The 25,721-nt window shown below is 39.5% G+C and overlaps 1 protein-coding gene across 3 annotated transcripts in view; it reads left to right on the top strand.

The window, feature by feature from the left end:
* FGF10 (fibroblast growth factor 10) overlaps positions 1-25,721 on the top strand; it is a 113,292-nt gene that overhangs the window by 46,319 nt on the left and 41,252 nt on the right. The window contains exons 1-3 of one of the 3 annotated variants that reach the window (XM_054055356.1): positions 1,838-1,957; positions 2,071-2,141; positions 2,278-2,823. In XM_054055356.1, the coding sequence (XP_053911331.1) occupies positions 2,487-2,823 (337 nt within the window). In that variant the 5' untranslated portion in view covers positions 1,838-1,957; positions 2,071-2,141; positions 2,278-2,486. Of the gene's footprint in view, positions 1-1,837; positions 1,958-2,070; positions 2,142-2,273; positions 2,824-25,721 lie in introns of those variants that run through there. The other 2 variants (XM_054055357.1, XM_054055355.1) reach the window with 2 other exon arrangements.

The raw sequence follows: 25,721 nt of genomic DNA, 5'->3' as shown, positions 1-25,721 counted from the left end.
TTAAACGGTTTCATTTTTAAGGCTGTTTAAATGTCACCCCCAGAAGCTGAACACATAAATTTAAGAGCTGACTCTCTCCAGAATAAACACCATAACTGGAGAAAATAATTTCTAAATTCTGTTGTAAGGTTAACGATATATTCAACATCCTAATCTAATGAATCAGTCTAATTTTAGAACTATTTGTTCTTTTCTGCATTTTCTGTTGTTTAAATTAAGATTTACTCCAAATGTCAAATGCAATTGCATGGGCAGTTTTCTATTGCATTCCACTGATCTGTGTTATTAAACTGCCTCTGTTTCAAAAAAGTTCTAGGCTTACGTATCAAGCTACTCGCTGCATTTCTGTACCACTTCACTTCTCTGCTACTCCACTCTCTTAGTAAATGTTCCACCTACTTGCATTCCATAACAGTTATTTTACAATACTTAATACTGAACCAAAATTTAATGTCTTGCACGCTGCCCATATCCTGTCAGTTTCTGATCCCATATTCTGGTGTTAAAAGACTGCGTCTAATGGAAGATGCCTGTTAATTACTGGGAAGGTTGACAATCCAGTGAAAGGCTAGAAATATGAATCTGTCATAACATTCAGAATGTGAAATGACAAATCCATCAGGAGATGGAATCAAAGGAAAAACCAACAACATATGTCCCTCCAGGAAAACAACAGCTTGAAAAATCGCTATAAAATAGCCTTCAGAATGGAAAAATTGTTTCTTTCTGGCAAAGGAAACTGCACTAGTTGGTGGGATATTTTTTTCTTTTTAAAGAAAAAAAAAAAAAAAAGACAGCAAAATATTCAGACAGATTTTATGGGGAAACCTTTGCAATCCCAATAAAGTCTCTTTTGCTTTGAAGTCAGATGCGTGATTCAGTAAATGACTCATGTTAGCAATTAGAAAATGGTCATTTAGGGTCCTGATTTCTTTTGAGACAAGGAGGGTGAGGGTGGGGAAAGAGGCACAATAAATCTTGAGAGGCTTAAAAGGAAGAGCAGGCTAAAGTGCGAACTTTTTATTTCAGCAACGGAAGCGAGAAATCAGTGATTCATTAAAGGAGGGAGAAAGACCTCCATGGAAGCTGGCAAAGAAGAAGGAAAAGGAGCTAATTATGTCTCTACCCTTTTTATTCTCTCTGACCAGTATATAATCTGCTTTTCCAGGGTCTGCCTGTAGCATATACTTCTTTCCAACCTCTTCACCAAACCCCTCCTCCATCAGGAGGGGGAGGGGGGGAGACCTAGCAGGCAACAAGCTCCAGGTGGCTTTCTCGAGCCCTCCGCTGCCAAAAAAATAAAATAAAATAAAAACCCTGGGCTAGAAAACAAGGATTCGGGGCGGGGAGGAGGAGGAGGTGGTGGTGGTGAAGAGGGAGGGCAGCCTCCCCGGAGGGGATTGGTTGGGGCTGGAAATGAGTAAAGCATGAGTCTCCAAGCCATGCTGGTGGCCGTGGCTGCGAGGAGAGGAGCGCTGTAGGAGCAATTAGCAGCGAGGCGAGGGCGGCGGCGGCGGCTGCAGCCCGGGAGGAAGCGAGGGCAGCTCCCGAGCAGCGGGCACCGCTCCCGACAGCTGCCGCAGGGTTTCAGATGTCCCACCGCTGCCTGACCCCCTGCAAATGAGGGCTGACCACCAGAGGCACATCCCACCTCTGGCTGGGGATCGCTGACATTTAGGCTACAGCTTCCAACCTGTTTACAGCCAGAGGGGGGAGGGAAAGGAAAGGAGAGGAAGGGAAAGGGGGGGGAGACGAGTTGGGATTCCCCCCCTCCCTCCCATTTCTTCTTCTTTTTTTTTTTTTTTTTTTTTTAATACTGTTCTGGAGAATTCAAAGCAAAACAAAGAAACTGCCTTCTCTGGGGTTGTCAGTGAGAAAGGACGAGTTGTGCAACTGGTTTGGGATTTGCAAAAAGGCAAGGGGGTGGGGATCAGAAGAAGGTGCAAAGCCACAAAGTGTGAGTGTGTATAAAGGGGTATGTGTGAAATATCCCTTCCAGCACCCCTTTCCGCTGGTTATTATTTCTTGTTGTTGCTGTTGTTGTTGACTTTGCTGTCATCTATTTTTCAGACCTTTCTGCATCTAAGATGGTGAAGAAAGGAGTGAGGAAGAGAACAAAATACTGGGAAGTCTGAAACCAGGTTGGGGAGCGTGTGTGTATGTTGGGGGGGTGGGGTGGGGAAGAGAAAAAGGAAAGAGGATTAACCACAGCAACCCCCCCCAAAAAAAAAAAAAACCAACAACAAAAAAACCAACAGCTCTTTTTTTCTGAGGGAGGACTCGAAGGATTAAAAGGCAGCAACTTCTGAGGCGATTTGTCCCCTGAGTTATGGATGTTGGTGCACTTACTTCAGGCCAGATCAGAGCTCAGAGGAATCTAACCAGAAGCAGCAACCACCGGCTCTCCACTTGCCTTTTACCAGGTTTTACCCTTCCAGTATGTTTCATTTGATAAGACATTTTCCAGCGCCCAGAGTTTCAGTACAATGTGCAAATGGATACTGACAAATGGTGCCTCAGCCTTTTCCCACCTGCCTTGTTGCTGCTTGCTGCTGCTCTTCTTGGTGTCTTCTGTGCCTGTCACCTGCCATGACCTCAGCCAGGACATGCTGTCCCCGGAGGCCACCAACTCTTCTTCTTCATCATCCTCCTCCTTCCCCTCGTCCTTCTCCTCTCCTTCCAGTGCGGGGAGACACGTGCGGAGCTACAATCACCTCCAAGGAGACGTGCGCAAGAGGAAGCTCTACTCTTACAACAAGTACTTTCTCAAGATCGAGAAGAACGGCAAGGTCAGCGGCACCAAGAAGGAGAACTGCCCCTTCAGTAAGTACCGTGCTGCCTACCCTGGGCCCTCCGGCTGGGAAGGGGATGGGGAGGGATGGTGGGATGGGGATGCTGCTCCCCAATAGCCCCCTCTGCAAACCCCTCCGCTTACATTCGCTTTGCAAATGGCTTCGCCCATTTTCTTTTTATTTTATTTTTGTTTTGGTTGGTTTTTTTTTCTTTTGCCTGGCTGAGGAGCAAATTAGAAAGACTTGTACGGATGTGGCGCTGGGGTGGGTGTGTGGGGGGGGAGCACAGTTGTCTCCCGAGCTTGAAAACCATTGTCCCCTGTCATTAAGAGTGCCTTGATGAGAAGGCTGTATGGGAACAATGCTTCATTTTTCCCTGCACACCAGCACACGGTTCCTGGCCGGTGCCGCTCCCGAGACCCGGTGCGGGACGTGGATCCGCCGCAGGGACCGTTACGCGCTCCATTGTGCACATCTGGGGCTGGGCTCCCACGGACCTCACACGCGTCGCATTGTCATTTTCTTTTTTTCTTTTTTAAAAAAAAAAAAAAAAGAAATTATTTCAAAGTAAAAGTCGCATGTGTGTTTCCATGGCTGTAGCGTCCAGCTTTTCTGTAGGAGTAATCAGGCTTTTGGTAACAGAGCGCTTCTGGTAACGTATTTTCAGCTGTCACTGCTAGAAATTTAACCTCTATTCGGCTTTCCTGCCTGTGCAATCTCAAATGGAAGCAACTGTAGTAAATCACAGTATATTGCGTTGTAACTCTTAAGTGACTGTGTCCCGCTCTAGCAGAGTGCTGAGAAAGTAAGCTCTGTTCTGCCAGTGCTGGAGGAAACTCTCTGACTTGCTTCACTGGTGGAGAACCACGTTTTCGTTCTTGGGTTGTTTTACATAAATCCAGATAAATCTTCCATTAAATTAAAACAACTTACAGTGACTTAAGTAGATCCCTTGCTAGCTAATGTGTAAAGTACAGTACTTCAGCAGGTTGTCATGCTCTATGATAGGCATTACTATTAATTCAGTGGTATTTTTTTTTTAAATACCCATAAACATAGGCTGAAAAACAGGGAGGAGAGGGCTGCTGTATCGCATGTCACTATTTCACTTGCTCCACCTTGCAACTTCATACTTTATCATGCCCTTAATGTTTGTAAAAGCTTCAGATGTTAAAGCAGCTGAATCTTATCACCTGCCTTTCTGTATTACATGGAAAGGCGAATTCTTGAAAAACAGAGCTATGATGAAGGCTGCCTTTATAATTTGTGTGGAATCAGGTGCTAGCACTGTACTTCTTAAGTTGTTGTTTTTTGGGGGGAAGGACAGCAGCTTTCCTCTAAAATGGGATTCTCAAAGCTTTGTATGCATCTCTCAGAGCACCATCCATTCTGTGTAGAACATTGATGCCAAAAAGTCTATAAGAGGCCCAAAAGTGTGCTTGAAGAAGTAACTACTCCTCTGAGCAGTCCCACTTACTCACTGATCAGTTCTGCTGGCTAAAGTTGCAATCATGCATGAGCTTTGCAAGGTCTTGCCAAGAAGAGGTAGAATACTTTGAAATGCACATATACATCTTTCTACTGTTTCAGTCTACATGCAAGAACCCCCTGCAACTATAGGTGTTTTATGCTTGTTTTCCAGTCAGTGCATCAGAAAGAGAATTGTCATTGTTAGATCTGCAGAATATTTGCTGAAAGGGAGGAAAGTGTGATTTTTTTTTTTATATAAAAGCAAAACAGTGCCTTTATTATACATAGTTGTATCCTGTCCCTCAAGTGGATGTGCAGTGAAGAAAGGACTCCCATCATCTTGTAACTTGCTAACTGCACTTGCATCACAAAGTCAAACCTAGTGTACAAAATTTTTAAATACAAAACAGTCTTACTAGCAGAAGATAACTCTTACGTTTTTAATTTGCAGTGTGAAATTCTGTTTTCTCTAAAAGTACATGGTCTGAGATCATTTAAGAATATTTTTACTGTGCTTCTTTTTCAAGGGTGTCTGCAGCAAAATATTGCAAATGATTCACAAAATCTGTGCTTTTCATAACCTCCTGTGTAGCTGTGCCATCATAATGCTGCTGTAATTCCCAGCTGGCCTGATTCCATGCAAATATATAGTCTAAAATTTTTAACTACATGTGAATAGATTTCTGCCATTTATAAAGGGTTAGCCAGCCAGCCCACTAAATTGTAGCCTGCTTAATATTAAAGGCTATTTATTCTCTAATGTTAGTTCCTCTTTCGAAACCATGCTTTTCTAAACAAATAATAGTGACTTTTGACACACAAGACTGAAAATTATAACTCAGGGGCTAATTTTCTTTTTCTTAGATGCTAATATTTAAAATCCATTTATGCTGCAGTAAAGCCTTATCTGTAGGTCTGTAAGTTCATTATACGTTGTGTAATTAGACAACAGCTTTTATGGCTGGGTGCCAATTAAGCACTGTCAAGTAAGAAGAACAGTTGGAGAAAGTCAGAATAAACATTCAGAAGACAGAATTTAGTCTCCAGGCTTCAAACACCTCACGCAGCATTCATAGATTTGTTCTGCAAATATAGTGTAGAATACGCTAAATTCAAGTTTACTCTGGCAGATGTTTTCCAACTTGATTGCTTGGAACTATTCCATCAGCTTTTCTTTACCTATAGGGTAACGGGAACAGAGGTGCCTTCTCACTGTTCTGTCAGGAGGGTGGCTGAACTTGCAGTATTTACCATAGCTAGAGGACATCTGTCCATTCATAGAAGTACAACAGATTTTGGGTTTTGTTTTATTGTTACTTACATCTGGAAGTTTGTCCTCAAAATGCAGCTACTAGCTTGTCCTGCAGCTCCACAACTGTGAAGTCCCTTGCTCCTGTTCTTGATAGAGTTGTTTGCACGTAGGAATAAGGAGATCCTCCGTACTGCCTTCTGGTGACTTAAGTGCTTGTTGGGGGGAAAAGCAAAACCAAAAAGCCTCCGAAGAGAAATTACGAAAGCTTTCATTTTAACTTGAGATCTGGGCTGACCAGGAGAAGATTCAGCCATTTATAAAATTTAAAAGAGGACTGAATGTGTGCAGTTCTGAGCTCGCACCTGGAAAGCTTTCTTGAAGTTGGTGAAGCTCTTTGTGTTTAATGGATGTCACTCATTGGGCTACATGATATATAATGAGCGGGCTTGGGAAAACTTTAACATGGACTTTCAAGTGTTGCACTATTTTCAGTTGCCCTTTAAGCCAACTGTTAATAGAGCTATGAAGCAGACAGACTTCAAATTTACAGGACAGATCTTTGCAGCTGAAGGATGGTAACACAATATGCAACGCTTAATTGGCAGCAGCTAAGGTGCAGTCTGTGTAAGGAGTTCAGCCTGAGCAAGGATTGCAGAATCAGGCCATTATTTAGGTATGTGTTTAAGGAGTGGGCTCCATGTCATTGAGCCTTGTTATTAGATGGAATAATCGCTGGAGTGATTTCTGCGCGATTTGGACCAAGCAGTTCTTCGCAAAACCTACGGTAGATGGCGGCACAGCTGTTGTCTGGTGTCACCTCTGCTCGGAGTAGATGGACGAGAAGGGGCTGGATCCTCAGCTGTATGAGCTAATTTACTCAAGCAAAGCTAAAAGGACTTAGAACCAGCTGAGAGGCTGTTAATTGGCCTCTAAGAACCTAAAATGGATTAATCCAAACAGTGCACATTGCAGTTGCAGAGTAAAAGCGTTTGTTAGGGGAGCTAGCATGAAAGCAATTAGCTACTTCTCACGAGCTAACCTATTCCAGGCTTTTCCCCTGAGCATGCAATTATCTTTTATTCATAGCTTTAGGATCTGCTCAAGTTCCTCAATGTCTTTGGCTTTGCTTTAGTTAATGTAGAATCAGATTAGCAACATAATGACTAATAGCAAGGAAGTTATGTAGCCCAAAAGACTGTAAACAGCCACTCTAATTACTAGAAATGTGAACATTACTGCTGAAGGTTTTAAGTGTGTGCCTATCTACGTGACATATAAATACAGATATGTACTGTATGTTGGGTTATGTACATAAAAATAGATGTAAAAGTGTTTGTTTTGATTTTGATACTGTTTGATAATCAGTTTCTTTATTATACCCCAGGTGTAATAAAATCATAAAGCTTGATAGGTACCTTAATCTCAGCTGTAAAGCTCAAACTAGATTAGGATACATGGAAAAGTATGTTCTTTTGCTAGCAAACGTTTTTTAAGCTAGGTGTTTGGGGTTATCAACTCCTTATGAGCTGGTGTTTGTAAATGATTGTGAGAACTTTTCTCTGCTTTTCTGAAGACTGATTAGTAGGCTCATGTGCTTTGTCGTTTTACTCTCCGCAGAGGTGTGGTTTATTGTTTTCCCAATCCAAAAGACTTAACAGAGGAAATGATACTGTTTTAGTGAAGTAAATTCAAGCTTAGGTTGTTTTATATGAAATGTGTAAGTTCTCATGGAGAAGATTTCTCACTTTACGTCTTTTTCTTCCTCCCCTGCAGAACTCAGTTATATAATTTATAACCAGCAGTATACAACCTTAGGCACTTAGGATTTATGAATGTGGAAAGAATTGTACTATTTAACATCTACATGACACCCTCCTGTTACCCTTACTGCATTCCTGCCTTGTGGACCCTCCATGCTGATACTGTAGCCCTGTCATAAATCCATTCAAAATATACAGTTGTAAGAAGTCATTTGGTTTTCATAAATCTACCTTAAAGCCACTTGCACCAAAAAAAAAAAAAAAAGAAAGGAAAAAAAAAAGTTAGGGGCAACTGGCATTTTGTTCTTCTTAAAAACACCTCAGAAGAGAGAAACTGAGGGACATGCAAGGTTCTCAGGTAGTGGCTCAGGCAAAGCTTTGCTTGAAGATGGTGTTAGCTGAGTGAGCATTATAGAATGTGCTTACACTTCTGAAACATCTTGGATAGATTCACTGGTAGGGTAAGATCCTCTGTTTTGAAATAAGGCCTTTTAAGATGACTTTCAGATGTCTTTGAGCTGTGTATGTGAATAGGGGCCTTTTCACTTCAAATGGGAGTCAGATTAGATCCTGCAAGAGTTCTCATTTATTCTACCCCAGAGCCTTTCGTTTTGGAAAAGGGAGAAACCCTTCTATAAGCAAATGTTTTTAACCTGTATGTCTTAAGTTAAAAATAGCAGATACCTGTATGAACATAGGGTAACACCTCTTGTCAGGGTAGATTCCTGGCTTTTCCTCTAAACAAGTAAAATAATTGCACGAGGTATACTCAAAGTAGGAAAAAAATCTTTGTAAATAATATTGCATTTCTATTCTTAAGCTTAATATTTGGGATGACAGAAATAGCATGAGCGAAGCAGAGACATTATTGGGATTTGTTATAATGCTCCTTTCACAACCAGTTTTCATTGTTTATTTTCTGTTTTCTGAATAGCTTTCTGAATCAAGTTTTTACAGTCCCTTCTTCTCCAAAATAGCACCAGGTTGAAATGTCAGTTTGCACCTTTTGAATGCTTGCTACCATTACTTGCAGTCGCCATAAAACACTGAACTACTTTATCCTAATACTCTGGATTTTATCATCTAATGACCTCTTCGCCACTTTGAACATCACAAATAGTTTGAATGTTTTTCAGCCTTAACAATCAATGTCAGTTTGGTGAGACTGCATGGAAAAGTAACCTTTGCTTGCTTTGGGCTATGAAAAAGCAAATTATCAGATCAGGATGGAGGATGCGTTTAGTTACCATTAGCATACGTCTCAGTCAGTAGGTATACTAGTACCACTAGTCTAACTATGTATTTAGCAAGCAGATTCTCCTTCTTTTGCTTTGACAACTTATTTCGGTGCAGTATTTTAGTATCTTGCAGCCTTTCATTGCTTAGATACTTGAAACGTAGTCAGTAGTACTCGCAACCATTAATTCTGTTGACTGGAAAGATCCTTTCCTAGCTGTATTAATTGCTTCTTTTTCTAGTGCCAATTTGTTGTAAAGCATTGCTGTTAGTTATAACATAGTGAAAAAGAGAACAGGAAGTACTGTTACATGAAGTTTAGAAAAGTCAGCCTCGGAAAGCTTTCTGTGTTTATGAAGAAAATTAAAATCTTCACGGGTAGGAGGGAGGAGGAAGTGGCTTAATCTTTAATCACTGAATGGATACTAAAACTGAATTCATTAGCTGAGTTATTAAAACTGAATATGCTACTTCATGAGTACAGTGCAACAAATGGAAGTTGCAGAGGAAATAAATGATTACAAGTGAGCCAGGTCACATGCTAAATAATGGCTTTAAAGGCACTCTTTGCTTTTCAATTAGGTCAGTTGGTGTTCTTTCTTTGAACATTCAGTTCTAATTGCAACAGTAAATCAAAGAATACACTCAAAGTAGATTCCCATGTAAGGTGGACAACTGGACAGTGCCTTTTTACTGCTACTAACACGTGCATCCAATTACTGGGTTGATATACTCACAGTGTCAGCTGTAAAGCATTCCTCTATTTTATAGTTGGCCTAAAGAATTATTAGCCTGTCCCCTTTCACGTTTACCTCTAAATAATCTGTCAGTAGTGTATATCTTCTACAGTTAAAGAGGAATTTTCACACACATTGAAGCTGACTTTCAAGAAAAAGGAAATGTTGAAACTACACTAAAAAGTTTAATTCTTTTTCTCCCTCCCCTCTTCATATTTTCTGGTGTTGTGCAAGAGAGGAAATGGCTACAGATACTAGAAAAGATGAATGCTCATTAATATTGTATAAAAACAAACCAGATCTTTCATAAATCTTGATTTACTAAGGCAGTATGATGCCTTCCACTTTCATGGTGGAAAATGCAAATGAAGGACAATAAACTTAACTGGTTTTGTACTTTCTGACTTCTCTTCCTGCGTGGGGAGCAGCAGGGGAAATGGGGGCTCTGAGGTGTCTAGTTGCTCGTCCTTCTTCTGCCAGTGATATTAAGAGGTGCAAACAATGTGTAGAAATAAAGGAAATAAAAGTTTTCTTTCAGGTTCCTGATGCACATCTGTGTAGCTATAGTCAGTGTGTGTGTGTGTGAGTTGAAGAGGGAATGCTGAAGCATTTTGGAAGCATTCAGGATGTTGTTCAATTGTAATTAAGGCATAGTGCTAAGTGGAGGCTGTGTATAAATCAATGATATTGTGCCCGCATTAGAGGAAGGGGGTGGGAAGTGTGACAAGTGCCAGAGCAATCCTAGAAAGGAAGACAAGAAAGAAATACGGGCAGCATGTGTCGTGAGTGTGAGAGAAGCGGGGGAGCATCTTACCCTTTTTGGCAGCTGTGAACCATCAGTGATGTTAACTTGTTCTGTCTCATCTCACTGCATCATCAGTTTGTTCATAGTCTGAACCTATGAAGCCTTTAAGGTGCCTGTTGAATTTGTCTTAAAGTGTGTAATCAGCATGGGGATATAACTTAACTTCTTCCCGTTCCCAATTCCATTGTGTCTTCTCTGCCCCTATTCTGTAGATACTATTTAGTAGCTGCTCTGTGCTTCTATTCTTCACGTTACCTTCTTCAGGAGGATCAACAACCTGCTTTATTGGTAATGTCAATGTTATTATGTACTGCTTGCAAGCAGACATATGGATAAACTCGTTCTTGGAACTAATATGATATTTAAAGCAGCCGCAAGCAATTTGTGTTACAGAAAAAAAGAAGTTTGGGGCTGGTGTGTCTGGGTTTTCTTCAGATTTTCATTATGTTACTACTACACACTATATTTGTTTTAAAAAACATATAACTGATGGATATCACGATATCCTAAACTTCTAAATGTTTTAATCTTTTGATACAGGCATGGTGTATTTTTATGACTGACATCAATTATGTCATATTTTGTAAGCTTATCTTTAAGATCTGTGGTAGCTACGTAGTTACAAGTTCATCTACTCAGTAACTCTTACTACAGTGAGCAAAGGAATATGTGTTCTAGAATAGGATATGGGGTGATTGCGTCTAATATGAAGTGGATTTTATAAGACTACAGCTGTAGTGCCTTCTTTTCACACATTTTTATGACATTTTAAGAGATGCTAAAGCTCCTAATAATGGCTGAAACCGTGTTTTGACTTCAACAGAACAAAGTTTCATCTCTGTGTATTTCCCAGATATTTTTTTTCTCTTGTGGGTTTCCTGGATGTAAACATTAAAAGCGCAAATCGTATCAACCTGGAACTATCTTAGTACGTATGGCACCTGTCCCTTGGAGGCAAGTAAGCTGATGAAGACCTTCACCTGGACTGTAACCTTAGCTGACTTTTCCCAGTCTCGGGGGCAGGCAGAACATTGCAAGTGGCCCATGTTATGATGACGAGACACCTTTCCTTTGTCGAAACACTAGTCCTAATGACTGCAATACCGAAATTGTGTGCTTGCTGAGGATCTGTAACTGTAAAAGTAATGGCAACATGAAAAGAAGCACTGAGCTTCCACTTGTAACTGCAGGGGCTGAGCTGTAGTCACTTTTTATTACTCTGCTTCAAGATCTTGGCCTGGTTGCTCAGGTGGCTCTTCAGATGCTGAAAAGATGATCTCCTTCCATAAATGACATACATGCGGGGTTTGTGCTACACTTGCCAGAAAGCTGGGTCAGCAGAAGGTAATATGGCCAAAGGGCTGGGCTAAGTCATCACCATGTGTAAACTGGAGCAGAACGTTAAGAGCTGAGTTTCACTGAGTGTCCTGAGGTACAACCAGACATCCAAACCATTGTAGGCTCTTTAAATTATCACTTTACATGGTTCTGACAGAAGTAGCTTGGAAAGTGAGTAGCATGTAAAAAGTTGAAGGAAATTATGATTTTTTCAGCCTCTTAGAGATGAAGATGCTGGGTGAAGGCACAGTTTGTGCAAGTACACAGATTACTGTGAACTGTAACATTTACTGTCATGTCTGTTAGCTTTTACTTATAAACCAGCATCACCTCTGCTTCAGACATCCATCGGCACACACAGACTGACTCACTTCTTATGGAAATGCATAGTTTAAACTAGTTAAGCAGCTAGAACGAATTTTACTCAGGTTAGTACTGGGAGATGCAAATTGTGCCCTTTGTGAGGCCCTGAACTAGTTTCAGCTCGGGCAGTTTTGCTGCTTCCCTTGGGTTTTGCTTTGTGAGCAGCCCTAGTTCTGGGCCAAGGAGGATAGAAGGAGATGCTGAATCATGCACACTGGCAATTCTGGTGGCGATGAGGTTTCCTGTTGCCAACGTACATTGGGAGATACTGCAGGATGGGGTTGGGGGGCGATACTAACAAAACTTTCTGCTTTAAGTACTATTTAGAGAAATAACAGCTTCACATGCCTGAATAACCAGAGGATTAGTAATTGGAACCCAGTCTGTACATCCTACGGCATTTAGACTATATAGCGATTATGTATTATTTATTTATTTGTTGGTACTGTCTCTTCTCATATGGGGTAAACCAGTCAAGAACAGTGGCCCCCAATGGCTTCAAAGCTGATGATAATTATTTATTAAGGAGCTACAAGACTGAATCCACTGATATTGCTAAAACCATTTTAAGATCACAGTATGGAAGACTAAAAATTAATAAATATATTTGACTCTAATACCTGTTTGGCTCTTTGCTGCTAATACAGTGAGGATAGTAATACTTCCTACGTAAGCAAGATTGTTATGAAAATTATTTGTGAAACACATCAGTAACACTGTGATGATTGCCAGGACAAAAAAAACAATGCCTGGAGGGTAGTCACTGCCTTTTTACAGGAAGGTTTGGGTATAAGGAGTAGCAAGGGCAGTTTTTGTCCTTTTTTAGAACAGGAAAGAATAGGCTACTTCTTAGCTCTAGCAGACTTAGATGTTTGTCTTTTGAGTATAAAAAACTTAATATTTCCCAGGAAAAAAAAAAAACTACAGCCTGTCTAGCAAGCATTCTGTCAAGGTTACCTAAGAAATTTCTTGCATAGCATAATACAAAAGATAATGGCAAAACAGCTCCTAACCAAACAGCGTGAGTGTAGGTGCAAACAGGATCTCTCCTTCTGTCAAGCCGAGCTCCGAGTTTGGTTGTGCTGCATGTACAACATGTACATGAGAGATGTTTCAGCTCAAGGATCTACATAATTTCTATGATTAAGCAGTTAAAATATAATTGTGTTTTCACTCTCTTTACTGTCAGGCTTGTCAGTCAAAGAAACTTGAGCATGATCTTCACCAATATTTATTGGTTTTGGCCCTATTATATTTTTTTTAGGGACTGCCTTAATTGTCCTGAAATGCTGTCTATGTGTTGGAGTTAAGCTACTGGAATTATTTAATTTTTTGTATTTTCCTACAATTTTTAAATTATTTTCACTTCCCGTTTAATGTCGCAGACACTGTTCTTTCTATTTAATTTATTGCAGTTACTTTTACATGTCACAACTTCTGTTTGAAATGACAGCCATCCAAGTTAAAGTCTTTTCAACTTTAGTGAAAACCCATATAATGAGGCTGACACTTGGCTCATGTGGTATTAATCTGGTCTCTTGGTCATTTCTTCTGTGTTTCTTGCTGCAGTCTGCTCTTAAAAAGACATATCTGCAGCTGGAGAGTACATGAGATTAACTTCCGCCTCTCTGTGGCTTCTTGCCTCAGACCACACACCAATTAATTCCTCAAAGCATTATCCAGATTTGCTCAAAATCAACCGTGCTTGCTTTATTCCTTCAGTTCTGCCACACATGCCTTTGTGGACTCTGCTTGCAGCTGATTCTGCTTATGAAACAGGAAACGTTTTGCAAAGATGGGGATTTGGAGGCAAACACTATTGTAAAATATCTGGTTTTTTCTGTGAAACTTTTCACTTTTAGTTTTACTTGATTTATTAATATATACCATAGGTCATTAAGGTCCGCAAGATATAACCTCTCTGTTTTCCAGTGTACTTGTACCATGCTATAACAAAAACTGATGGAGCTTTTCAGTACAGACTGAATTATAGTAATTCCTGTGTCCAAAATGAAATTTTTAAAAAGCAAATTACAATGCTCATATTCAGGAATATATTTAGTGCTGTCTGTACTAGTCAAGCCAATAATGCTACTAATAAATTGCCACTGTGCGGGTGGAGGAAGTCTTAGTCAACTCTCTTATCCTGGGACAAGTACAAGTGTTCACATACCAATGCAAACTGAAGATGTATCTGTGATGATGAGCAGGAAACCTAGTATGTTAAAACGTGTAACTTTCTGTTACCCTGTGCTTAATGCAAGACATTATTGCTGAGATCACCAGACACTTCTCATTGAGTAAACTCTCTTTGAGTTTGAGTAAACATCAATCTGGCATTCTCTAATAGTTGAATTGTTGGTTTTTTTCAACTAAATTTTTTTTCATGGTAGTCCCAGAATCTTTCTGCTTTTCATAGTAGCCAGTCATAAACATATAGATAAGCTCTTCATATACAGGTGTGTTTTGTGTGCCAAGCTGTGGAAGTTCTGCATGGAAAAAGGCTGCGGAACACTCACAAACATACCAATAACGCAAGAGTAGGTTGCATGATGATGCGTCTAATGTACCACATATGATAAAGTTTCCGAAGAATCTGCAAGTGCCTTAACTGAAGAGCACACTTATATTTTACTGGTGTAATCCCTGGGCATCTGCTGCTGGAGCACCTCTGAGAGCTTGCTCTGTCAAGTTTATGATGTAAAAACTCTCATAGAATCATAGAATCATAAAATAGTTTGGCTTGGAAGGAACCTTAAATATCATCTAGTTCCAGCCTGCCTGCGCCATGAGCACACATTGCCAGCTCATGTTGAGCTTCTCATCAATCAGCACCCCCAAGTCCTTCTCTGCAGGGTTGCTCTCAATCACATCATCCCCCATTCAGTATTGAAATCGGGGATTGCCCCAACCCAGGTGTAGGACCTTGCACTTGACCTCATGAGGTTCTCACAGGCCCACTTCTCCAGCTTGTCCAAGTCCCTCTGGATGACATCCCATTCTTCTGATGTGGCAACTGCACCACTCAGCTTGGTGTCATCTGCAAACTTGCTAAAGGTGCATTTGATCTCACTGTCAGTATCATTGATGAAGATATTAAACAGCACCGGTCCCAGTACAGATCCCTGAGGGACACCACTTGTCACAGATCTCCATCCGGAGTTTGAGCCATTGAGCACTACTCTCTGAATATGACCATCCAACCAGTTTCTTATCCACCAAACAGTCCGCCTATCAAATCCATCTCTCTCCAACAATTTAGAGAGAAGGATGTTGTGGGGGACCGTGTCAAAGGTTTTACGGAAGTCCAGATAGATCACATCCATTGGTTTGCCCATGTCCACTGCTGTGGTTGCCCTATCATGGAAAGCCACTAAGTTGGTTATGCGGGAATGATGTGAAACATCTTGAGAATAAGTAGAAATATATCATTGGACACATTAGATTAATATCTTCAGGAGGAACATAGAATTTGCTTTACCTAGGAAAGGATTACAAATGTTATAGACTTTTAGATATCTAATAATAATTTCAGAGTTTAGTCAGCTAAATAACTTATCTTATTCTTGTGTTCCCAAAAATACATTGCTAATGAATCCTTTCTAACATGACAAGATGACCTTTTTTTTCCATTTAGTAGATTTGTTTTCTGATTTTGAAGGAGAGCTGATACTCACAAGTCATATGTCACAAGCCACTAAAAGTGTCAAAATCTTACAGCAGGGCCTTGCTGGCTTGTTAATCTCCCCTCCCCTTTTTTTTAAATGAAACAGACTAATTCACTTAAATATAATGAGAGCCATGCTTCCCATAGCCTACTTTTTAAACAGTGTCAGCCCAAGTAAGATCTGTCTTATTTCTTCACCTCCTTTTCTTGGCTCCAACAATTAAACATAAAGCTGAAAAATACAGATTTTTATGGCAGAGCTATTTCATATGTCAAATGAGAAATTGAGGCTGCCATTTTCATAACAGAAAAATATACAAGTGTTAGGGCAAGGAAGTTTTTCTTTTCCTTTGTGCCTCCCCTTCTAAATTATCATCAGACACATGCAAAAGATAAACTTCTATGTTAAATAGGGAGACCAGATGTATGCTTAACCTCTTGCCCTCATTTTTCTAATTGGCTTCCATTAGGAACAAAATGTTAAAATATCTCTAAACAAAAATAACTGATATGGTAAGATGAACTTTTCAACTGAATAAGAGCTCCTTAGAAAAAGACAGTATTATAGAGCCTTTTGTTAGGCTAGCAGACTGTTTTACTGTAGTAATACATCTATGGTTGGAACGGTAACTCTACATTCACTTTGGCTAAGTAGTGGCAGAAAGCTTGGTGAGTTGCAGCAAAAAATGGAAGTTTACAAGAAGTTAAAATTCTCATGTGTTAATCTAGAAGTATCGTGCTACAGGTGTTCGGTTTGCTATTCAGTGGTAGAATTTTTAATCTCTACAGACATTAAGTAACCAAATGTTGAAATATGGCTCTGTTAATTTCCCCTTCTTCAGAGACAGGGACTGAGGCAGAGAGTTAAAAGATTTTCTCTCTTTTATCATTATTTAAGGTTATTTCACTCTAAATTTTGTTCATGATACAAAGGATGATATTCAATTTCTTAATAGAAATGTCAGTTGAAGGGTGAAGTGCCATTCTGTGTATTTTGTATGGTAGGGTATGTATCCAACATAGTTGTACATGTATGACAAATTACAAACTTAAACTAAAAATACAGAAACATAAGAATCGTAGAATCAGTAGGTTGGAATAGACTTCTTGGATCATCAAGTCCAACCATTCCTGTTTGCTACTAAACCATGTCCCTGAGCACCTTGTCTACTGGTCTTTTAAATCCCTTCAGGGATGGTGACTCCACCACCTCCCTGGGCAGCCTCTGCCAGTGCCCGATGACCTGTTCTGTGAAAAAAAGAAGCGTCTACAGAAGTAATTAAAACAAGACAATAGGAAATTCTGTCTAAAGACAAGAGTATTGGAAAGTGTCTTCTTTTGGTAAAGATGCCCATCAGCCAGTGGAGTCAAGAAAACTGGCAATGTTTGGAAACAAGTTGTTCTTAGTGAACAAAGCTAAGAGCTGGTGGTAATCCGTAAGCTATTCTTTGAAAGGGTTTGGGAACTGAGTTTGTTTCATCATGAAAGATAAACGTTTTAAGTGTCGTTAATGTATTCACTACAGATGTCAGCTGAAGAGAGTGTCCTTTTGAAAATGGACAGCCTGAAAACGGGCAGATTTTGCATGTGGATTCTAAATTTAAAGTTTAGTTGCTTCCTTCTCATATTGTTAAGCTTTTATGGATGAGTTAATGTTTAAGGGAGATTTAACTGAAGAAAAGGCATTCACCCAGGAAGGAAACAAAATTGCTGATAGAAAGGCAGCAATTTTGCTTAGCTTTACTAGCTTAAATACAAGATTTCAGCCACCCTGGCTGATATTATCTAGAGCAAGTGTACACTGCAGTGTTTGGAGAACAGCTATACTGTATCTGGATAAATCACATAAAGGCTGGCTGGTGTAGATTTTGGTTTTTTTCTTCACTCATGCTTCATATCAGGGGTGCAGGATATTTTAGAAGGAAAAAAAATAAAGGGAATGTTAAAAGGATTGACGTTTGATATATAAAATCACCAAAATCATTTATACTTTGAACAGAGAGAATGGAGTTTTGACTTAAGCGTAGCAGCCCAGCATTCCTCAGTTATGCATTCCTCGTGTTTCTCTGAAACTGGAGATTTAAAGGAGTAAATTTATTCACATTGTGATTGCAATTTCTTTTGAGAGTATCGTTTCAGCACTTTATAAGAGTAATAACAGCACTTTATAACGTAGTGCAGGAGAAAATACCTGTTGATTTTATGCGTTGTACCCGTCCTAGAAAAAAGTTGCAGATGTCAGCTTTACGGAAGGCTGAAATAGCCAAAGGAAAAGGTCAGTTGTGGGATAAAGAGGAAAAGGAAATTAAAAAAGAATTCTTTGTGCTGCAAGCTGCAGTGAGAATGCAGGAACACTCTGAATTCACACAATAAGCTCCTCGTTCTTTGTGCTTTATAACTACCTTAGAATCTCTATCTTCTCCATATCTGCATAAATTCCAAAGGTAAAACACTAATATTTGAACCATTCCTACTGGATAGCTTCAGCAGACAGTTTCTGCGAAACAGCAGTTTATGCACGGTATCAACATTTCCAGAATGATCCCTCATGGCCTCTCCCACCTACAAACATCTTGTCTTTGGCAGTTTCAGAGCTGTAGGTAGGTGGGGAGTGGTTTGTGGCTCTTGGCCACAAAGTTCATGGGAAGTTCTGGAAAGCCATGAAATATGTAGCCAGAGAACTTACAGCACCAAAAAAAACCCCTCTACTTATCTTGCTCTGGCTTCTTTTACTATCAGCTTTTGGTGGATCAATTCAAAGTGGTCAGACAGGCCTTGTGTCCCAAGATCAGGAAGCAGCCAGCCTGACTCTGTGGTTAACGGTGTCTGAGGAGCTCTACTGCGTGCACAACCTCATGACAGACATTTGTTACGCTTGGTGTGTGTCCATTAATTAAAACAGTGTCAAGTCACAGGAAAGTAGGACTAAGGAAAACCTTAATACAGCCCCTGTTACTACCAGTGCTTGTCATATAAACTCAGAAAGTTCAGTTAACATCAGGTAGGTTTATTCACCATATTCCTTAGTTGAAGGCTGTTCCACAGTTGCACTCTTCTAATAGCTACAAATAATTCTTACTTTCAATCAAAATACCTTCATGATCAGTGCTACTCTTCCCACTCTTAGTTCATTGCTAGACAGGGAGCAGTATTTTGAGATGAGGGTAGACGAGGTACCCAAGGACGGGGTTTAGTGACAGGTAGGAATGGTTGGTCTCTATGCTTTAAGAGGTCTTTTCCAAACTAGTGATTCTATGATTCTATGAGATGGAGTCCATCACCTTCCTGCTGGTTCTGGACACAAAGCAACGTAGCTACAGCCACACAGGATAATAAGCTATGCTTCTTGGGGTAGTGTATTGATTTCTGTATGGCATCCTGGAAACGTAGCTGTCTTGCTCTCCAAACTCAAGTTTAATAGCTTTTGTGGGGCAGTTTAATTTGGTTTCTTGCGGATCTTTTGGACAGTTCTGTGTAGACATGCCTTTTTCTTCTAAGATAATGCCTTCATTCTCCTGCCTTTCTAGAACTGCTTCTAGGTACTTGGTCTTAAACCAAAACTGTGGACCACGTCCCATACCTAAAAGAATTATACCAAGACTACCAAAACTAACAACCCCCACAAACAGACCTCATCTGCCACTTGATGAAGGCTGCCCTCTGCCCAATTAGTAATAGAAACGAGCCTAGTTTACAGTGTATTTGGCAGACTGTTGGAAATGTTGAGATATTGTGTTAAGAGTTATGTAGACAAAGGTGACTTGAAACAATTTATCATGTAATGAATGTTTTATTCTCACTGATTTGCATATGAGACTTCTCTTGAAATTTAAAAGGAGAAAAATAGCTTATCAGTGTTTGGGGAAAGAAACTTATTTCCCCCATTTTCTTAAAAATGTTGAAATTCGGAGTCTTTTTCCAGTTAGAGTGAATATGAAATATTGAAACAGGCTTTCCTACAAAGTCCAAAATAATGTCAGTTTAAATGAAGCCTGACATTTTGTATGAATTAGTTAGAAATATATCATGAAAACTGTCCAAATTTAATTTTTTTTTTGCAATGGTGAACTTAACAAGATGTTTCTCTTTTTCTTCTCAAAGTATAAAAAAGTAATTTTATCCACATTTTTAGAAAGTTCAATTGAAAATCTGGTTGAAGGTCAATATTTCAATGGGAAAATGTAATTAATTTAGTGATATTTTCAAATTAAATAATGTTTGGTTGTAGAGCTTCCACATGTAGCTTACTAATTTCAAAATAGGAAAAATATTGGGAGAGTGAGCAAATAAATGTTCAGAAGACAGTTGTAGTGACCGTTGCCAAAATAGTCAGGCTCTTCACTGGCATGAGGCTTGAGAATGAGAATGACTGTTGTGGTTTTTGCAGGTCTGTGTCCAAGTTCTTGGCCCAGGCAAGCAGTTTGACCATCTGCAAAAGGTCTAAGTTAATACTCGAGACTCAGTGCACTGATGTCTGTATGACTGATGGAATATAGTTCCAGGCAGTCTTTAGGTAGCTTCAGTCCCTAAGAGTTATTGAATAGAACTAGAGAATTAAGGTGCATGACTATGATGGTGTAATACTGTGCCCAGAACTATTGCTTTCTATGCAGAAACCTGTCCATGGGTCATCATCTCTCTGCCTTACATATACAAGAGAACAGGCGGTGCTCTATCTGTCCTTGGTTTCATACCCCTGTGTTGTGTTTTTAGGGTAAACATAAAGAAATACGCTTGTTCTCTGCTCCCTAAGCAAGACACTGCTTCCCCTGTCATTTTTCAGGTGTAGCAAGACAAGGTCTTTTTTTCCTAGAATCATAGAACAGTTTGGGTTGGAATGGACCTTAAAGATCATCTAGTTCCAACATCCTTGCCATGGGCAGGGACACCTCCCACTAGACCAGGCTCCTCAAGGCCCCATCCAACCTGGCCTTGAACACCTCCAGAGAGAAGACATTCACAGCTTCCCTGGGCAATTTGTTCCAGTGCCTCACCACAGTCACCGTGAAATTTTTTTTCCTAATGCATAGTCTAAATCTTCCTCCTTCCAATGTAAAGCTATTCTCCTACATACTTGTAAATGTACCACCACCATTCCCCCCCGCCCTGGACTTTCTTCTATACCTCCTTTAGGTACTGGAAAGCTACTATAAGGTCTCCTGGGAGCCTTCTCTTCTCGAGTTTGAACAAGCCCAACTCTCTCAGCCTGTCCTTATAGCAGAGGAGCTCCAGCCCTCTGATCATTTTCATGGCCCTCCTCTGGAGCTGTTCCAACAGTTCCATATCTTTCTTATGTAGAGGATTCCAGAAGTGGACACAATACTCCAGGTGCAGTCTCACAAGAGAGGAGTAGAGGAGGAGAATTGCCTCCCTTGACCTGCATGCCACGCTTCTTTGGATGCAGCCCAGGACACGGTTGGCCTTTTCGGCTGCGAGCACACATTGCCAGCTCGTGTCGAGCTTCTCATCCGTCAGCACCCCCAAGTCCTCCACAGGGCTGACCTCAATCACGTCATCCCACAGCCTGTATTGAAACCATAGATTGCCTTGACCCAGTTGTAGGACCTTGCAATTGGCCTTGTTGAACCTCATGAGGTTCACACAGGCCTGCTTCTCCAGCCTGTCCAGGTCGCTCTGGATGACATCCGTCCTTCTGGCGTGACAACTGCACCACTCAACTTGGTGTTGTCTGCAAACTTGCTGAGGGTGCACTCAAACTTACTATCTGTATCATCAATGAAAATACTAAACACCACTGGTCCCAATATGGACCCATGAAGCTGTATCTTTTTTGTGCTAAGCACACATTTTTATTTAGAGAAGCACTTTAGGAAACCGCATTTTATGTGTCTATGTATTTGCACTTGATATAATCCGTACAGGTCTCTTGCTTCTGTGTTGAGGAGGGGTGAAAAAAATGTGTTGAGAATTTTTTTTCCATATCATGAGGGTCTTTTCAGTATAGTGTTTCCTGAAGCCTTTAGGTATTTTCACTTTTTCCTGCCATTCTAAGATACAGCAACCAAAGCTATTCTTAGCACTCCTCTGATGCATCAAGATGTCATAGAAGCGTGGACTGTTGCTGCTGATATATGGAGATAATGGGCACCACATGACATTTTTTTTTCTCTGCTTTCCATTGCTTTTACTGTCTGTGTGCCTGGCTTTAATCACTGACTTCTCTGTGAAATGTTGCAATTTGGCCTGAAAAAACTCTTTGCTCTTCTCTGCTATGGACCTGTGGATTATAGGCGAAACTGCATTAAGAGGCTACAGAGGTTAATTGTGCCTGAAAGTTTCCAGCACTATGGACATCAGTTGACACTGCAGCGCACTACATAAACAATCTGGAAGAAGCTATCATTAGCAAAGCCGCAGAGCTGTGCTTGCCCATCCCCTGTGTTATCTGCTTGTATTTTGAAGCCTTCACACATGGTTTTACATTTTTCACGAGTCATTTATGAATTCAAATAAGTTTATAGGTCAGCTGAACATCCTATATGTGGTATTTCTTTCATATAAGGAAAAAGATTCCTACCTGTGCTCCAAAAGTTTAACACCTGGAAAGTACATTCCAAAAAGCTTTCTTTTTATGTAAAGTACCCAATCTTTCTTTTTTAATAGAAGCTCAAAATAATTTTAGTAGAACATCTGCATATGTTGTACATGAACCTTTGAGGTTCTGTGGTCACATTTTGCTAGCTTGAAAAATACTTTTTCTCTGTTGTCCCGTGAAAACTGTGTTTTGAGCTGGAATCTAATTTTCATTGGAAGAATATTAAAACTGGTTGAACAGAAGTGTTGTCAAAAGTGCAGTGTAAGCATGGTGATGAACTACTGCCTTCTTTTTAATAGAGTCCTTGTAGCTGTTAGGCTGAAAACAGAAAGCATAAGATTTTAAAACAAAAACAGTCCTAAGGACAATCATGTCTCATTTAAGATTATTTTATTTCAAACTGAACTCCAGTGAAATTGGTTATCCCCTATGCAAAACAAAGAAATGTGAGTGCAAGTACCTGCTTCCGTCTGTCTCTTGTTATGATGTTTCCTTGCATTCCAACACCATTTTCTTTACTCTTTTTCATGAGAAGAGGCAGCTTTATACTTTGGAGTGTGCAGGAACAAGTTGAGGAAGGGTTGGAAGGTCAGCCATTGAGCTCAAAGCATGGCAATTCACTTCTGTCTCACCTCATTCCTGCTTCTTCAGAGCAGCAGCGTAATGATCTTTTAAATCTGTTTGATATATCTCATATGCTGGAAGTCACTTGGGCACTGCTTGCATAGGAGCTGTCTTGAATTTGCCTATATGAGATCACAGCCAAAAAAAAAAAATCATGGAACACTCAAGCAATTCTCCAGGTTGCTAGATTAAATTACTTGAAATTCTAATGAATTCTTTTGCACCAAAAATGATTGGATCATCATTTTTTAAAGTGGATTAGATGCAACAATATAAAGTAAAACAGCCATTACATTGAGATATGATGTGGGACATTTTTAGCTGTCAAAATGTGCTTAGAAATGTATAACAAATGCCAGCATGATACTGTGAATTGTGAAAAGGAAAAGACGCAAGTTCTGCTGTTTGCTATTGCCAGTAAATGTCTACTTTTGTTTAGACATTATTACTACAAAAGCCAAGATAAGATTGTGATTTGCCAAATGTTGCATTGTGCTGTCCAACTTGGGTTTTGAATTAAAATACACATGTGCCAAAAATTATGTTTATATAGTTTAGTATGTTGTGTAATAAAAGAGTGTTAGGTAGTCCAGTTAATGAAATTATTAAATATTGGCAGAGTGATGTTAAATTGAGTTTATATTTCATATGGTTTGAGGGGGAGAGTGGGTGGAAGGAGAATTGAATTCTACTTCATATTAATTGAAACAGACTAAGTTGTTGATATAATAATGTCTGTAAATAGCAATTATCTGCTATGTGATAGTAGGTTTTTCTAAGGAGACAGCTTGGAAAGAGTTTGCTTTAGAATGTTAGTAGTCTAAAGTGGAGCTTTTATTCCCTGTAAGCAGGAGTGTATGTAGCTGACTTCCCTTCTGGACAGGTGGGATGTTGCTGGTCCCAGAAGAACCATGTACTAGGGAAAAGGTCTATTAGCTCATGGTGGAAGACAAGAAATGAGAATTAAGTATTCAGTGGTAGAAATGGGCCCATGGTAGAAATGGGCCCATGGTAATTGGCACACTTGATCATCTTCTGTCAAATGAGATTTTGGTTCTCAAAGTGAGTGCAGCCTTTTCCATTTTTTTTAATTAGACCACATGTACAATTTAAAGGATCTCATTCTTTATATCAATACCCTGTCATGGTCACTTAGATAATTTCTCGAGGCTAAATATCATTTGCGTGGGGTTTGCAGAATCAGCTTTGGTTTCCAGTCTGCACACTCTAGCTTTTATGAGTTATGTTTGTTATTTATTTTTCCATTATCAAGATGACCAGTTCTATGTTTCATATGTAGTTTTTTGATTAAGAGTGTGGCAAACAAGCTCTGTTTGTTCCTTGTTTGGTTTGACACCCTTCCTGGATGCTAACACTTAATTAGTCATTGTCTGATCTGAGGAATTTGAGTAGTTTGTTGGTTTTGTTTGTTTATTCCATTCCATCAGTAAATAGAGTAGTGTAAGACGTATCTTAAAACAAAACATGATGTGAAATGTCCATGTTGAAAAATTGCTCATTATGGGTAACAAAAGTAAAGCCATTGCACCATTCTTAAATTCATATTGGTTGTGCAATGAGAGATGACACTCTTCTAAATACGTGCCAGCAAAATAGAAGGGTGGATTGAAATTGTAACTAGGAGTACCTCTGAATTTTGAAAGTGAAATTAAATCGTTTTCTAGAAAAAAAGTCAAGATTTGAAAATAGTTTTATTATTTAAGCTAATTTTAAATAAAGCTGAAAATAACAAAGGCAGTTGCAAAGGCTTGTAAATGTAGAGTTATACTAATCTTTTTTCTGAGCATTAGCTTTCTAGTTAAAAGAATATTGAAGTTCTAGAAAGATTTCCACATAGGCAGAAATATCAGCCCTGTTCCTTTTTGAATGATTTGTATAAACAATTGCAGCAACTCAATACTAAAATGTTCGTTAATGTCTGCTAAGATTCACAATTTCTAGTTTTAATGTGAATATTTCCAGTTGTTGCAAACTAGGCAATTGGGTTATTCTTTCCATTTCATTTCACATATTTTGCTGCAGCAATAAGCGAGTGGCAGGTAAAGATGTTTTAAAGCATTATTTTGCTTGGATCAATTCAAGCCAAACCTTGACAGCTTGTGTTTGTATGACATCTTTCCGCTTACATTTATTTTAATTTAAAAGAAATTTAAAATCTTTGATGTTCGGAGATAAGCCTTTGGGTATGCACTGATAGTGTCCAAATGTGCATACTGTTTTGCACATTCAAGCGTGTATAGCTGCTGTCTAGAAAGATATGCCAAATAATTCGCTCTGCTCACACTCATTGCTACAAAATAGTTATAGATAAAAAAGGTGAGACAAGGCCTAGAACAATAAGATAAAAGATAAGAGATCTGGTTATTTAAAATTCTAAACAAAAAATGCCTTCACTGACGTATATCTCATGAGCATTTTCTTAAAAGAAATGTTTCTGTAAGATGACCAGGTCTGAATGCCCAGCGGTAGAAGGGTATTAGGTGTCTTGTAGTGTAATGGGTGTAGAGAAACCATAAGAATCGAAAAGAGTAGATGTGTGTTTGAGTGTGTCTCTATGTACAAAGAATAGATTAAATAACAGATGTTCCCTTACTTAAGGCGGTTTACTGCAAAATAGCTTTTTTTTTTAATTAATTAATCATTTGGCTTGTTGTCTAGCTGCCTGGCTTTGTTCTCACGGCTGCAGATACACGCATGCATTAACATAGATTTTAGGGGATTTAGAGGAAAGATTGATGGTAACTTACAGAAGTTAACCACATGAAATAAAAGCAAGAGTATTTCTCTTAGAAACCTGGTTTCAGCTAGTGTCTGCCTAACCACTGTTGAGTCTAATGAATAGCAATGGAACCTGGTGTTACGAAGTCCAGGGAATCATCAAAGGTAATAAAATTGAGATCAGACCAAAGCAGCATCTGGGAGTGAAGTTTTAAGTAGCAGACAGGAATGTGTACTAATTATTGCATTGTTAATATGTTGCATGTGTTGGTTGAGTAGAGATGGTGTGACTAAGAGCAGGCAGTAGCCCAGCCAGTAGCCCTGGATTTTATCCATCACAGATTCTGTATTAAACCTCCAGCTGCTTTATAACTTTCCTAAT

Source organism: Cuculus canorus, chromosome Z (genome assembly GCF_017976375.1).
Source record: "Cuculus canorus isolate bCucCan1 chromosome Z, bCucCan1.pri, whole genome shotgun sequence".
Classification (NCBI taxonomy): Eukaryota; Metazoa; Chordata; class Aves; order Cuculiformes; family Cuculidae; genus Cuculus; species Cuculus canorus.
The sequence above is the reverse complement of the archived record's forward strand: the minus strand, read 5'-3'. Positions and strand labels throughout refer to the sequence as shown.